The sequence below is a fragment of the Leptopilina heterotoma genome, unplaced genomic scaffold, assembly GCF_015476425.1.
Source record: "Leptopilina heterotoma isolate Lh14 unplaced genomic scaffold, ASM1547642v1 Lhet_65, whole genome shotgun sequence".
Taxonomy (NCBI): Eukaryota; Metazoa; Arthropoda; class Insecta; order Hymenoptera; family Figitidae; genus Leptopilina; species Leptopilina heterotoma.
Genome location: NW_025111152.1, coordinates 2,212,916 through 2,228,263, shown reverse-complemented (window position 1 = coordinate 2,228,263; position 15,348 = coordinate 2,212,916). Strand labels below are relative to the sequence as shown.

The 15,348-nt window shown below is 29.1% G+C and overlaps 1 protein-coding gene across 2 annotated transcripts; it reads left to right on the top strand.

The window, feature by feature from the left end:
• Positions 1–11,106: 11,106 nt before the first annotated feature.
• Positions 11,107–14,883, top strand: LOC122509936 (COMM domain-containing protein 8-like). Of its 2 annotated transcripts, XM_043624271.1 has the most exons (6): positions 11,150–11,164; positions 11,332–11,476; positions 11,714–11,851; positions 11,922–12,083; positions 12,194–12,346; positions 14,609–14,883. In XM_043624271.1, exons 3-6 carry the CDS (start codon positions 11,789–11,791, stop codon positions 14,771–14,773), a joined length of 543 nt encoding a protein of 180 aa, XP_043480206.1. In that variant the 5' UTR covers positions 11,150–11,164; positions 11,332–11,476; positions 11,714–11,788; the 3' UTR covers positions 14,774–14,883. The 2 variants fall into 2 exon arrangements, with proteins under 2 accessions (XP_043480207.1, XP_043480206.1); XM_043624272.1 differs by lacking the exon at positions 11,332–11,476 and having other exon boundaries at positions 11,107–11,164.
• Positions 14,884–15,348: the final 465 nt, after the last annotated feature.

Below are 15,348 nucleotides of genomic sequence, written 5' to 3'. Positions count from 1 at the left end.
TTACAAAATATAGAAAATATTATGAGAACTTCAAACGCATACACAAAATCTTACATGATGATGTCAGAAGTAATTAAAATAGAAACTGAATTAGCAAGACAAAATAATGAAGATGTTCCAGAGTTACAACTATTGTTCACGTTGAAAAAAGGTTTTGATAAAAAAAGATATAATTATCAAAGTTACAATGAAGTTGCTGCTATTTTCAATACAAACTCAGAAGGAGAAATACCAGAATCTTATGTAACAGTTTATAATAAGTCTACAAAGGAACTGAAATCAGTTAGTAATTTAGATCCGAATGTTGAACCATGGATCTATCCCATATTTTATCCACTTGGAAATAAAGGTTATAATATTAATATGCTTCGTAGTGATAGTGATTTTAGAAGTAAAAAACATAATATTTCTAGGTCTGCCTATTGTAAATACAAAATTGCTATAAGAGATAAGGAATTTAATCAATTTTTATATGGGGGAAGATTGTTTCAACAATGGGTAGTTGACAATTATGTAAAAATAGAGAAAGATAGATTGCAATTTTGTGCAAACAATCAAGCTCAATTGAGAAGTGAAACATATCAAGGATTAATCGATTATTTACAAAATAATGAGTTAGAAAATGCTGTACATGTTGGAAAAATGCTTATATTGCCTTCCACTTTTATAGGATCACCTCGTAATATGATGCAACAATATCAGGATGCCATGGCTATTGTTGGTCGTCATGGTAGACCAGATTTATTTATTACAATGACGTGTAATCCAAATTGGAAAGAGATACAAGAAAATTTATTACCTCATCAAACTGCTTCTGATAGACCTGATATAGTAACTAGAGATTTTGCATTGAAGGTGAAACAACTTTTAAATGTTATTGTTGACAACAAATTATTTGGAGAGGTTAAGTCTTATGTTTATGTTATTGAATTTCAAAAGCGAGGATTACCACATATTCATTTGTTAGTTATATTAAAAGAAAATTCTAAAATATTAACAGTTGAAAGTGTTGATCGTTATATTTCTGCAGAAATTCCTGATGAAAATATCAATCCTTCCTTGCATAACATAATAATGCAAACTAACATTCACGGACCTTGTGGAGATTGGTGTTTAATTGATGGTAAATGTTCAAAAAATTTTCCAAAAAGTTACCAAGAAGAAACTACAATTGAAGAAAACTGTTATGTTTGTTGTCGTCGAAGAAATAATAATAAAACGTATGAGCGACCAAATGGATTTGTTGTTGACAATTCTAATGTGGTTCCATATTGCCCTACACTTTCGGAAATATTTAATTGCCATATAAATGTGGAAATAGTTTCAAGTATTAAATCTGTTAAATATCTATATAAATATATTTTCAAGGGTCATGATGCTGCATCCATTATTATTACAAATGCGAATGGTGAGGTAACTGTTAATCACAATGAAATTAATCATTATGAAGAAAATAGGTATGTAGGTCCTGTTGAGGCTGTTTGGAGAATTTTAAGTAAACCTTTAGGGAAAAAGAGCCATAGTATAAATCGTTTACCCATACATTTACCAAATGAACAGAATGTTATTATTCGCGAAAGGAAAGATAATAACAATGTTTCTTTTGATTTACAGAAAAATACAAAATTGCTCGATTTTTTTAAACTTAATGAGCGTGATAGTACTGCTCGTCAGTATTATTATACACAAATACCAGAACATTATACGTGGATAAAAAAACTCTTGAATGGCAAAAAAGGAGTCGTAAAGAAAAAGTATTGGGAAGAATGTATTCAGTTAATCCACGCCAATTGGAATTATTTCACCTTAGATTATTGTTACTTACAGTAAAAGGAGTAACTTCTTTCCAAAGTTTAAGAACAGTTAATGGAGTTATTCATGAATCTTTTACATCTGCTTGTTTGGCATTAGGACTTATAGAAGATGATAGTGAGTGGATTAGGACAATGGAAGAAGCTACTTTATGGATGATGCCTCATTCACTTCGACAATTATTTGTAAGAATTCTAATTCATTGTCATCCTGTACATCCGGAAAAACTTTGGGAGAAATTTAAAGGTCAAATGTCAGAAGACTATTCAAAAATTGACAATATTGAAGCTGAAAAAATAGCTTATAGAAATATAAAATCAATGTTATTGAATGAAGGATATTGTTTAACCGATTTTCAGGGTTTATTAGATATAGATGAAAATTTTCCTGCGCAGGTTGATGATATAAATATTTTTGAACATATAAAAATAGGAGAGCAGAATTATACTAAATTAAATGTTAAACAAAAAAATATAGTTGATTATATACTTGAAGTAATAAAAGATTCTTCTTCTAATAGTTCTAAATGCTTATATATTAATGGTTGTGGAGGATCTGGAAAAACTTTTTTATATACTACCTTATGGCATTTATTAAAAAGTAAAGGAATAAATGTTTGCAACATGGCATTTACAGGCATAGCTGCCACACTGCTTCCTAATGGGAAAACTGTACATAAAGTCTTAGGCTTACCTGTTCCATTGTACAATGATTCATCTTCAAATATTAAAGTTCAGTCAAAAGAAGGACAATTTTTAAAAAATATTGATGTTTTTATTTGGGATGAAGCACCAATGGCTCCAAAATATGCCTTAGAAATTATGGATAAGTTATTAAGAGATATAATGAAATCAAATGAAGTTTTTGGTGGAAAAATTGTAATTCTAGGAGGAGATTTTCGACAAATTTTACCGATAAAAGAACGAGGTACTAGATCAGAAATAATAAATTTATCAATAAAAAATAGTCATTTATGGCAACATTTCACAAAATACACATTAACAGAAAATATGAGAGCTTTACCAGAGAAAACAGAATTTGTAGAATTTCTACTTAAAGTTGGTAATGGCGAATTAAATGATATAGATGATAACATCGAATTACCGCAGAACATATTATTCAACAAGGAAATATAGATATTGCTGAAGAAATGTATAGTCATTTGATACAACAGAAAAAATTTAAAGATTTGTCAATGTGTGCAATTTTAGCACCAAGAAATGTTGACGTTGATGATATTAATAAGAGGGTGGTAAATCTCTTAGACAGTAAAGGTGAAAAAATATATAAAAGTATTGATTCAACTGAAAGTTGTGATAATGGAAAATTTTCTGAAGTTTTATTACCAGAATATTTAAACACTCTCTCTCCACCTTCTTTACCACCACATGAATTACATTTAAGAATTAATTCTGTTGTAATGCTTATTAGAAATCTTAGTATTAATGAAGGATTATGTAACGGAACAAGGTTAATTGTTTTAGATTTATCACATAATGTTATTAAATGTAAAATATTAACCGGAGATAAGAGTGGAAATATTGTTTTTTTACATCGAGTAACTTTATATTGTGAAAACTTATATCCATTTACTTTTAAAAGACGACAGTTTCCTATAAAATTGGCTTTCGCAATGACCATTAATAAATCTCAAGGTCAAACATTTAATAAAATATTCATTGATTTAAGACGAGATGTTTTTAATCATGGTCAGATGTATGTTGCATTATCAAGAGTAAAATCATTTGATTCCGTAAAAATATTTTTAGGAGAAAATAGAAGTAATATATATATAAAAAATTATGTTTATAGAGAAATTTTGGACTTTTCTTAATTTAGTTTATTTTGTTATGTTGAATTCCTTTGGGATTTCAAATGTGAAACATTACATTGAAGGGAAAGATCAGTGTAAATTTTAAAAAATACAAATATTTCTCTCTGCTAACAACACCAAAAGATATAACTTGATTATACTGAAAGAGACTAGACTCTTAATAATAATAATTATATAATAAATAATAATAATTTTTTAAGAATAACATTTTTTAAGAATAATTGAATTTCTTTAAAAAATTTTATTACTTTTGAAAAAAAAGAATTCTTGTGACGAATATTGATATTCTTGAAAATAGTTGAATTACTCTGAATGAGTTTATTATATTTTATAAAAATAATCAAATACCTGAAAAAATGTTTAAAATTTAAAATTATGTTGTGGTATTGGTATAAAATTTAATTTGTAGCATAGAAGTTTATAGTTAAAAAAATTTGAATGGGCGCGCGTAGCGCGCAGAGTTTGTTCTAGTACATTCAAATTTAGGTATTTTACTAACTGCCCGCGGTTTACAAACTGCCTAGGTAGTTTGCATACTGCCGGATTCTGCTATCTGCCTACGACATATATATATATATATATATATATATATGTTTGTAACGTATTAATATAATTATAATATTATATTATGATATATTATCAAATTAGTTATCGTTATAATTGTTGTTTATATTTAAATATGATGAGTGCAGTATAAGAGATTTATTGTTACTAGATATGATGTAAATAATTAATAATTGTGTAATAAGTGTGAATGCAAAAGGCTTATGTTCACTTGTTGTGATACATGTTTTCAATACATAGAGTATGTTTATACGTGTATTAGTGCAGTGCAGTGTTAGTGTTGTGATTCTAAAAACTTCATAGACTTTACTAGTGTTCTAAGTCGGTTATATTACCCAGAGAATATTACCGAGAACGAGAATATTACCGAGAATATAACCGACGATTAAATTCTCTGAGAATTTAAGAGAATGTGACATAACCTCACTTTTGTCGTTACACTGTGGTAAATTCGATTGTCCGACGTTGTGTTTTTATTTAGTAGTTGTTATTTTGTTAATTAAAGTGGCTATATTTTTAAAGATTTAAAAAATGACAAAACCAAAGAGTGTAAAATGGAAATATTTTAAAAGCAATGAATACAAAAACAATTAAATTCTTCTGTAAATTTTGTAAACAAGAATATGCCACAAATGCTATATATTAAAGGTACTTGCACAGCTCTACTGATTGCAGGTTGTCATGGTAACACATAAGAGCAAGAGAGTCAGAAAATTCAAATTAAATGGTTTTTCTCTCTTACTCTCGCAGCAGAGCTGACAGAAAGCCTTTATTCACAAATAATTTCAAAATATTTATTTAAAAAATTTTTTAATTCATTGTATATAATGTTAAATATAATCCTTATTCTTTATTTATCTATATTCAAAAGTATCTAAACTTTTATTCGTATTAAGTTACGCATATTTTATAAACCTTATAAATGCAAATGACATTAAATTTATAACTTAAAAAATTTGTGGTTTTACTTTTTTTTATTTACATATATAACTTGAAGAATTTTTTTAGATAAAAGTAATCATCGCAATTGTGCTGAATTATATGTATTTATATTAATAAAAATAATAAATATACATTATTTAAATAAATAAACTTAAATTCTCAATATTCTCTTATATTCTCTTTAAAAAATTAAATTACCGTAATTTCCTCAGGGAAATTACCCCAACTTAAATTCTCGAGAATTTAAGAACACTACTTCTCTAACTCATTCTTACGCTTACGGTTACGATTGCGGTTCCGGTTACAGATCTATTCTGCGTTGGCCTTTACAAACTCTATAACAGGGCATGCGCAAAGATTCTGCCATGGACCAAGGGATAAATGCTCCCTCACGAATTCAGTTCTATTTTGGAGTTCTTTCGTAATGTACTTCAGAGTAGTCCCAAAAATAGTTATAAGAATAACATCGACTTGTGTAATGTTTTGACTTTAATAAATGTATTGGGTTTACTCGCGAATTTAGTTGGATTAATGATTAATTAATATTATTAATTATTAATTGATCCTTCTTATTCGTGAGGTTTTTCCCTCCGTTTTAACGGAAATTAACTTGTTTTATTTGAATATTTCCGCCTTCCTTTTCAAAGGATTAAACCAAGATTGAACATCGAATGAAATCGCGGATCTTACGCCTGCGCGTAAATAACGTAACTCCGCACGTAACAGCAAACTGCTTAGGCAGTTGGCCAACCCAAGAAGACTATCTTCTTGCCACTTACAAATGTCACACATGTAAACAGAACTTGAAACAGAATCAAACAACTGTAAAACGCGCATGTCTGAGAAACTGACCTCCATATAAGGCTATTCAAGTTCGGTGGGGGAAAATTCAAGATGGATGCTAACTGGTGCACCAACATTGTATAGAAAGTGTATGGGGTAGAGTCTAATTTTTTAAATATCTCGCTTAAACGAAATTTTTAACCATAAGTTTATTAGGATTTTATGTTTCATTTTTAAAGAACTATTTTTTGCAATAATAAAAATCGATTTTTATTTTTTTATTGATTTTATTATTGCAAAAAATAGTTCTTTAAAAATGAAACATAAAATCCTAATAAACTTATGGTTAAAAATTTCGTTTAAGCGAGATATTTAAAAAATTAGACTCTATCCCATACACTTTCTATACAATGTTGGTGCACCAGTTAGCATCCATCTTGAATTTTCCCCCACCGAACTTGAATAGCCTTATCCAGTAGTATAAGGTAGTTCAAGTTGGGTGGGGGAAATCCAATATGGCTGACATCAGCTGATTTACCGGAGGACAAACAATGCATTGAATTCAATGGGACAAATCAGTTTTTTAATCATATCATTTAACCATTTATCATCATTTTTTAATCATATCATTTTATCAGTTTTTTAATCATTTTTGAACCATAGTGTAATGGAAAATTATTTTTTATTTATCCAAATCTATTTTTTAAAACAATAAAACCAAAAAATTTAATTTTATTGTTTTAAAAAATAGATTTCGATAAATAAAGAATAATTTTCCATTACACTATGGTTCAAAAATGAATATTTAAAAAGTTATGGTTAAAAACTGATTTGTCCCATTGAATTCAATGCATTGTTTGTCCTCCGGTAAATCAGCTGATGTCAGCCATATTGGATTTCCCCCACCCAACTTAAACTACCTTATATATATAAAGGTCTTTCTCCAATAGGTCTTAAAAAGGAGACGCATGCATATCCCCTAATCGCCAAGTCGTCGAATGATTAAACAGTCGAATCGTCAATACGACGAATGTTCAAAACGTCGAATTATCAATTCGTCGAATGTTAAAAACATCGAATTGTCAATACGTCAAATGTTCAAAACGTCGAATGATAAAAACGTCGAATGCTAAAAACATCGAATCGTCATGTAGTCGAATGCTAAAAATATCGAATCTTCAGATAATCGAATGCTAAAAACATCGAATTCTCAATTCGTCGAATGTTCAAAACGTCGAATGTTTAAAACGTCGAATACTAAAAACGTCGAATGTTCAAAACGTCGAATGCTCAAAACGTCGAATCGTCATGTAGTCGAATGGTAAAACCATCAAATAGTCCATTCGTCGAATGCTCAAATAGTCGAAACGCCATCTGTTCGAATTATCAAGTAGTAGAATGGTAAAGTTGTCGAATGTTCAAAACGTCGAATCGTCATTTAGTCGAATGCTAAAAACATCGAATCTTCATTTAATCGAATGCTAAAAACATCGAATTCTCAATTCGTCGAATGTTCAAAACGTCGAATTATCAATTCATCGAATGTTAAAAACATCGAATCGTCAACATGTCGAATGTTTAAAACGTCGAATTATCAATTTGTCGAATGCTCAAAAAATCGAATTGTCAATACGTCGAATGCTTAAATCATCGAATTTTCCATTCGTCGAATATTCAAAACGTCAAATGATCAAAACGTCGAATGCTAAAAACATCGAATTCTCAAATCGTCGAATGCTCAAATAGTCGAAACGCCATCTGTTCGAAATGTCAAGTAGTAGAATGGTAAAGTAGTCGAATGGTAAAGTAGTCGAAACGCCATCTGTTCGAATTGCCAAGTAGTAGAATGATAAAGTAGTCGAATTATCAAAACGTCGAATGATAAAAACGTCGAATGCTCAGAACATCGAAGTGTTAATTCGTCGAATGCTCAAAACGTCGAATGATAAAAACGTCGAATGCTAAAATCATCGAATCGTCAAAAGTTCGAAAAAGTTCTTTGTCTTCAGTAGACATTAACTTAAAACAAAGAACTTTTTCGAACTTTTGACGATTCGATGATTTTAGCATTCGACGTTTTAAGCATTCGACAAATTAACAGTTCGATGTTCTGAGCATTCGACGTTTTTATCATTCGACGTTTTGATTATTCGACTACTTTACCATTCTACTACTTGGCAATTCGAACAGATGGCATTTCGACTACTTTACCATTCTACTACTTGACATTTCGAACAGATGGCGTTTCGACTATTTGAGCATTCGACGATTTGAGAATTCGATGTTTTTAGCATTCGACATTTTGATCATTCGACGTTTTGAACATTCGACGAATGTAAAATTCGATGATTTAAGCATTCGACGTATTGACAATTCGATTTTTTGAGCATTCGACAAATTGATAATTCGACGTTTTAAACATTCGACATGTTGACGATTCGATGTTTTTAACATTCGATGAATTGATAATTCGACGTTTTGAACATTCGACGAATTGAGAATTCGATGTTTTTAGCATTCGATTAAATGAAGATTCGATGTTTTTAGCATTCGACTAAATGACGATTCGACGTTTTGAACATTCGACAACTTTACCATTCTACTACTTGATAATTCGAACAGATGGCGTTTCGACTATTTGAGCATTTGACGAATGGACTATTCGATGGTTTTATAATTCGACTAAATGACGATTCGACGTTTTGAGCATTCGACGTTTTGAACATTCGACGTTTTTACCATTCGAAGTTTTAAACATTCGACGTTTTGAACATTCGACGAATTGAGAATTCGATGTTTTTAGCATTCGATTAACTGAAGATTCGATATTTTTAGCATTCGACTACATGACGATTGGATGTTTTTAGCATTCGACGTTTTTATCATTCGACGTTTTGAACATTCGACGTATTGACAATTCGATGTTTTTAACATTCGACGAATTGATAATTCGACGTTTTGAACATTCGTCGTATTGACGATTCGATATTTTTAACATTCGACTAATTGATAAATCGACGAATTGATAATTCGACGTATTGACAATTCGATATTTTTAGCATTCGACGTTTTGTCCATTCGATGTTTTTAGCATTCGACTTTTTGTCCATTCGATTACTTGGCATTCGACTATTTGATCATTCGACGACTTGGCGATTAGGGGATATGCATGCGTCTCTTAAAGAGTATGCGAATGACTGCGTTGCGTTGATTTTAGCATGTGTTGCAGCAGCTACTCATTTTGTTGATTCGGTTGATTCTTAGGGTGGAGTCCCATGACAGCGTTTTGCGTTGCGTCGTAATGGGAGAGAAAAAGATGCAAATATACGTTTGCTGCATTCTCTCTCATTACAACGCAACGCAAAACGCTGCCATGGGACTGCGGCCTTATTTTTTGAAATGTTTGAAACCGGCATCGAAAGTCATAACAACAACAACACACACAATTGACAGTTGATCACATATACAGACACACACATGTAATAAACACTATACGTGAACTGTAGTACAAAGCTTATCCGCCAGAGTTGCTAGTATCTGTTATATCAAATTTTTTAATTACTATACCGCAAAACTGGGGGCAAGATTTTCTGACTCGGCCTATAGAGTGCGTGCTCCTTATACTACTGGGTGTTTACGAGATGCTCGCCCCAGGGCGCCCCGAGGCGACCAAAGGTTCTCAAAGTCACTTTTATTATCGTTTGTTTTCATATAAATAAAGAATAATAAAAGTGACTTTGAGAACCTTTGGTCGCCTTGGGGCGCCCTAGGGCGAGAATCTCGTAAACACCCACTGTTACGAGCACAAATGTAAATTACTCGCGCAAACGCGATTACTGCTCGGTGATTCGTTGAGTTCAGAATTTGGTTAAATCCTTGATAGGAACCGGGAAATTTCAAATAATAAACGTGAATATTCCGTTAAAACGGAGGGAAAAAGCTCACAAGTAGAATAAATCATTCAATAATTAATAACATTAATTATTGAAGGAAATCAGTCTTCTTGAGAGTAAACCCAAATATTTATTTACTAAAAGTTCAAGAATACAAGTTATGACTAAGGAAGCTTAGAAGCAACCTTTCTAGTCAATAGTCAACTTAAATCTAATCTGTAGTTACAGTCCAGCGGACTTGTTCTCCGCTGTTAGTCCATGTTGGAGGAAATGCGCATGTTCTAAATGACGCGCATCCCCCACTATACAGTAGTATAGTATAGTATAGTATAGTATCCCCACTATATAGTAGATACATTTATGCACTTCACTAATACTAATACCGACTCATACGTCATACTTGTCGATGTTGATACATACACATTCATCATAACATTATGATTCCAATAATTATCACATGATAATTTTTTCAATATATATATACACATGCATACATTCTAATAATAATATTTATATTTATAATAATTATATTTACACCTGTACATGACACATACGTGTTACAAATATAGTAAATATTATATAGAATTATACATAGTTAATGGTCATGATAGTTATAACAAATTAATTGTTTAACTATAAAGCTTGAATGTAGTTTATTTACAAGTCTTAATTCATTATCAATTATATTATAATAATTGATTAGATGTTAGATTGATAGAAATAATGTAATATGCAAATTACAATTATTTATAAAAGTAGTGGAATAATTAACATTTCTAAAAAGTATTAAAAACTGGGTTTTTCCAGTACGTGATTTTATCCTGAGAAAAAGGATAAAATGTACGTTGGTCAACCGATGTGTTTTATGGTTTTACCTCCAAAGAGGGTCTACTTGAGAATTGAAAGACAGTTTTTTATGACATCTTTGGGGTTATCTCTCTTAGTTTATGGCTGACAATTGTGTTTGAGTTTTAAGGGTATATTGTCTTCAGAGTGACAATACACAAACTCATATTGCTGGAAATGTGTTTAAACCTTACTATTTTTTGTAGCGATATTTTCAAAGACATACTGTGTCTGCGAAACATATGTATTTCATCTTTTGTTATATTTCGGCTATTGATAGAGAGATATTTGAAGAATACAATATTTTAGGAACATATTTACTAAATTGAACGCAGAAAGTTCTTCTCAATCTATGGACAGGATATTATTTTAAATATAAAATTAATATTATATTTTCCCGCGATTTCTAATCGCATTTCGATTAATATCGAATCAGGATTCGAGCGAGATAATAGTCGCTCGTTACACTACTTCATGGTGACGAGTGTTTGTGAGTAAACTTGTGTAAATAAATATTCTTGTCACTCATGTTACAGATAGTTATTTGTAACATATAAGTGACAAGAATATATTTATTTTCTGTGATTTAAATTCTTGCTGATTTTTATTTGCCCTAATGGCCCTAATTTAAACCATATTAATTAAAAATTTTATTAGGTTATGTTAAGTATTTTTTTAAATTTTTGTGTTCGGTTTTGGATAAAAGATAATAATTATTATAAAGAACATTTAAACAATCAATATTCTGATAAAATACAACTGCTTGAAAGTAATAGTTTCTTCACGGGAAAAGTTTTTCAAGGTTATATGAACTACTTAGAAATATTTAAAAATTTTATTTACAAATTAACTATTTTCAAAATAATCATGTTTCACAATTTGATAAAAAAATTTACTACACAAATATTTATCCAATTACAAAATATTCTTAACTGTCCAATGATTTTAAAAAAAAGTACTTTCTATATATAACAAAGCGACATTTTTAAAAATCGAGTACCGATAATGAGTTTAATTTTCTAATTACGATAAATTTTAGGTAAAATTAATAATAAATTGTATGAACTAAGTAACTTTAAAAAAATTACGTCAAATTGTAAAGAATTTCTAAAATATGGAGAAGAACAATTTAGATACAAGTATCTTTAGTGAATCAAAATGTAACATTTTGAACCAGGTTTGTAATTTATATTTATTTAAATTTTGTCAAATTTCTTTATAGTTTATCATTTTATATAAATTTTCAGTTATTACATGCATGCGCTGATGAAATATGCGGTTATCCTGGACCTAATTATGAACATTTTAACAAAAGTATGGAATGGAATCAAGAGGAATACAATAATTCGTATCACATAATTACCTCACTTTTACAAAATCCTACTTGTCTATATTTGGATGAAGAGAGGGCAAGAAAATATATTAATAAAATTATTAACAATTTTTATTAATCTTCATAATCCTCATATTTCGATTTATTCACCCTCCCATACTTCATTTTTAATTATAAAAATTTCAGATGCCATTGGAATATCATGCACTACCTGAACAAGTGCAACAAAGAATTCTTAAATGTTTAAAAGTCCGAAGGGAACAATTAACTGACGCTTTATTAAAGAAAACTTCTAGAAACACTTTACCTACATTCCGTGACTTTGATTGGAGATTAAAGGTATAAATTATTTTATTTTTAAGATGAGGGGCATTCTACACGAAACGGATAACCCGAAATTTCTAATGAAAAATACTTATTTTTTAAAATGCTGCCATTTCCATTAAAGTGCATGAAATAAAAAAAAATTACAACTCTTTTTAATAGTAAATTTAATTGTCTTTAATTTGGTTATTTTTAATTTTAAAATTCTATAAATTTTCATTGAAAAAATTAAAAACGAAAGTTTAGTGTAATTATTTTTAAAGACCTTCGACCATTTAAAAAATGTTCAAAAATTTCTTAAAAAATAGTTTATAGTATGTAGATTATATGTGCCAAAGGACAAAATGGCATCTTGTATGGTTTAATAGTACATTGTACAACTAGTGGCGAAAGTGTGATTTTTCGAGAGTGAAGTTTGCGGCTCGAACGTAGCGAGAGCAGCAATCACTCTCGAAAAATCATTCTTTCACCACGAGTTGTGCACTACGTTTTCTCCAACGCCTTGCGAGGAAAGGTTTCTTCGTGAGTTTCGTATAATTTTAATTTAAAATGTTCTTATGTTTAATATAATAAAAGACGAATGTTTTGAGTGGGGAAGAAGTTAGATACAAAATAAATCTCGGTCAAAGAACAAGAAAAAAGAATAAATTCATGATTTACTTTCGCCACGCCAAATTTACTTTCGCCACGCTAAAAATTACTTTCGCCACGCTGAATTTACTTTCGCCACGCTCTTCAGAGCAGTTGAGAAAAGTTCTACTTTTGCCACACTTTTCTACCAAGAAAAGTACTCCTTTCAGAGCAAGTGTTGGAAAAAAGTTATTTTATTTATAAAGTCGTTGTGTTTTACAATAAAAATGATAAAACTTCCATTAATGGTTAGACGTGTTCCGTTTATAAGTAACAGTGTTCATGGTAATGTTTAATCTAGTGACACATAACATTTGATATCTGTAATATATTTAAATTTATAACCATAATATTTTTTTATAATAAATAAAAAATTGTATTGTTATAAATTAAAATAAATTCATAATAATTTATTATTTTTAATAAAAAATTCTAGCTATAAATATAAATTTAAATCATCATCGCACACGTCATGTGTAACTTGTTTCGACATTAACATGAACATTGTTGTTTGTGTATTGAAAACGTCTAACCATTAATCGAAATTTTATAATTTTTATTGTTGAACATAATTACTTTATAAATTAAATAACTTTTAAACCATACTAGATGCCATTTTGCCCTTTGGTACATACAATCTACATACTTTAAACTTTTTTAAAGATATTATCAAAATTTTTTTAAATGGTCGAAGGTCTATAAAAATAAACACTAAACTTTCGTTTTTAATTTTTTCAATGAAAATTTATAGAATTTTAAAATTAAAAATAACCAAATTAAAGACAATTAAATTTACTATTAAAAAGAGTCGTCATTTTTTTTTATTTCATGCACTTTAATGAAAATAGCATCATTTTAAAAAATAAGTATTTTGCATTAGAAATTTCAGGTTGTCCGTTTCGCCTAGAATGCCCCATGAGTACGAAAAATTATAATATTTTTTTTAAGAAAGAGCAATTCCATGTGAAACGATCAAGTAAAAATTTTAATTTTCTGGGAATGGCTTAAAATTCTGGTAAATTGTTGTTCTGCATAAAAGTAATAAAATCCTAAAATGTTAACTTTGATAAAATTAATTGTGTAAATTATGGGATTACACAAAACTACCTCTTTTTTAATTTTTTATCATTTTCATTGGAAAGCTGAGATTTTTTTCAATAAATTATGTAAATTTTAAAAGTGGGATAACAATGGGGTTTCAAAAGAAAAAAATCAATTTTTTAAACACTTTTTGTTTACTTTATTGGGAAAAATCTCAGCATTCCAATAGAAATGATAAAAAAGAATAAAAAAGAGGTAGTTTTTGAAAAATTGAAAAGTACAAAGATAATGCTTTAAAATTCACTACATAAAGATTAAAATCGCTTAATTTTTTTAAAAGTTGTGTGAATTGAATAAAACAATGTCCCTTAAACTCTAATTTTTTTTATTGGATCAGTTCACGTGTAATTGCTCAAAAGCAAAAGTTGTCAGAAGAAAAAAATTAAAAGCAAACCGTTTTGCAGAAAAAATTGCAAAACCAGTTTTTTAATATTTGGTTTACTCCACTTTATTCTAATAAAGTGTTGAAATTGTTGATACTATTAAAGTTTGCTATTACCTTAAATTGCTTTACAATTATATTAATATTTTTAATTTGATTTGCAGTTAATTATGGGATCCAGTAAAATGGCCTCGCTTCGAGAACCGCTTTTGCAATTAGATTTAATAGTTGAAGAAAAAGACAATGAAAGATTGTTGAGTATAGAATTGAATAAGGACGAATTAGATATAATGATACATGCTCTAGAATCTGAAGTTAAAAGGCATTGAAATTTAAAAATATTTCTAATTCATAATCTATTTTTTACGTAAATTAATTTAAGACTGCAATTTGTAATATAAATTTACTTGTATATACAATAAAAAGTACTCAATTTTAATTTTGAAAACTATTTTTGAAACCTCTCTATCACTATAAGTGTGGGGAGGTTAGTCACACAAACTATATTTCTTAAAAATATAAATTAAGGCAAATAAAACGAAAACATTCGGGCAATGAGTAAAATATTTATTTACTCCAACGTTTCGAAATCTAAATGATTTCATCTTCAGGGAGTCTATCCAAAAAATATATAAAAATTAAAATAATAAAAAATAATTTAACAATATGTAAATAAATAAAATATAAATTAATGGATAATTATCTTACCAAAAAATAATAATTAAAATAGACGAAGACTTAAATTTTATGCCCTGTTGATAGAGTAGAGTCTGGAGTCAGGAAATTATAAAGGAACTTAATATTCATAAAATAAATTTAAAAAAATAAAACTTTTGAAAGTATTTGAGGTGTCAATAAAGTAAAAATTTGCCCATATGACAATTTTCAACCATGCGTAGCAGGC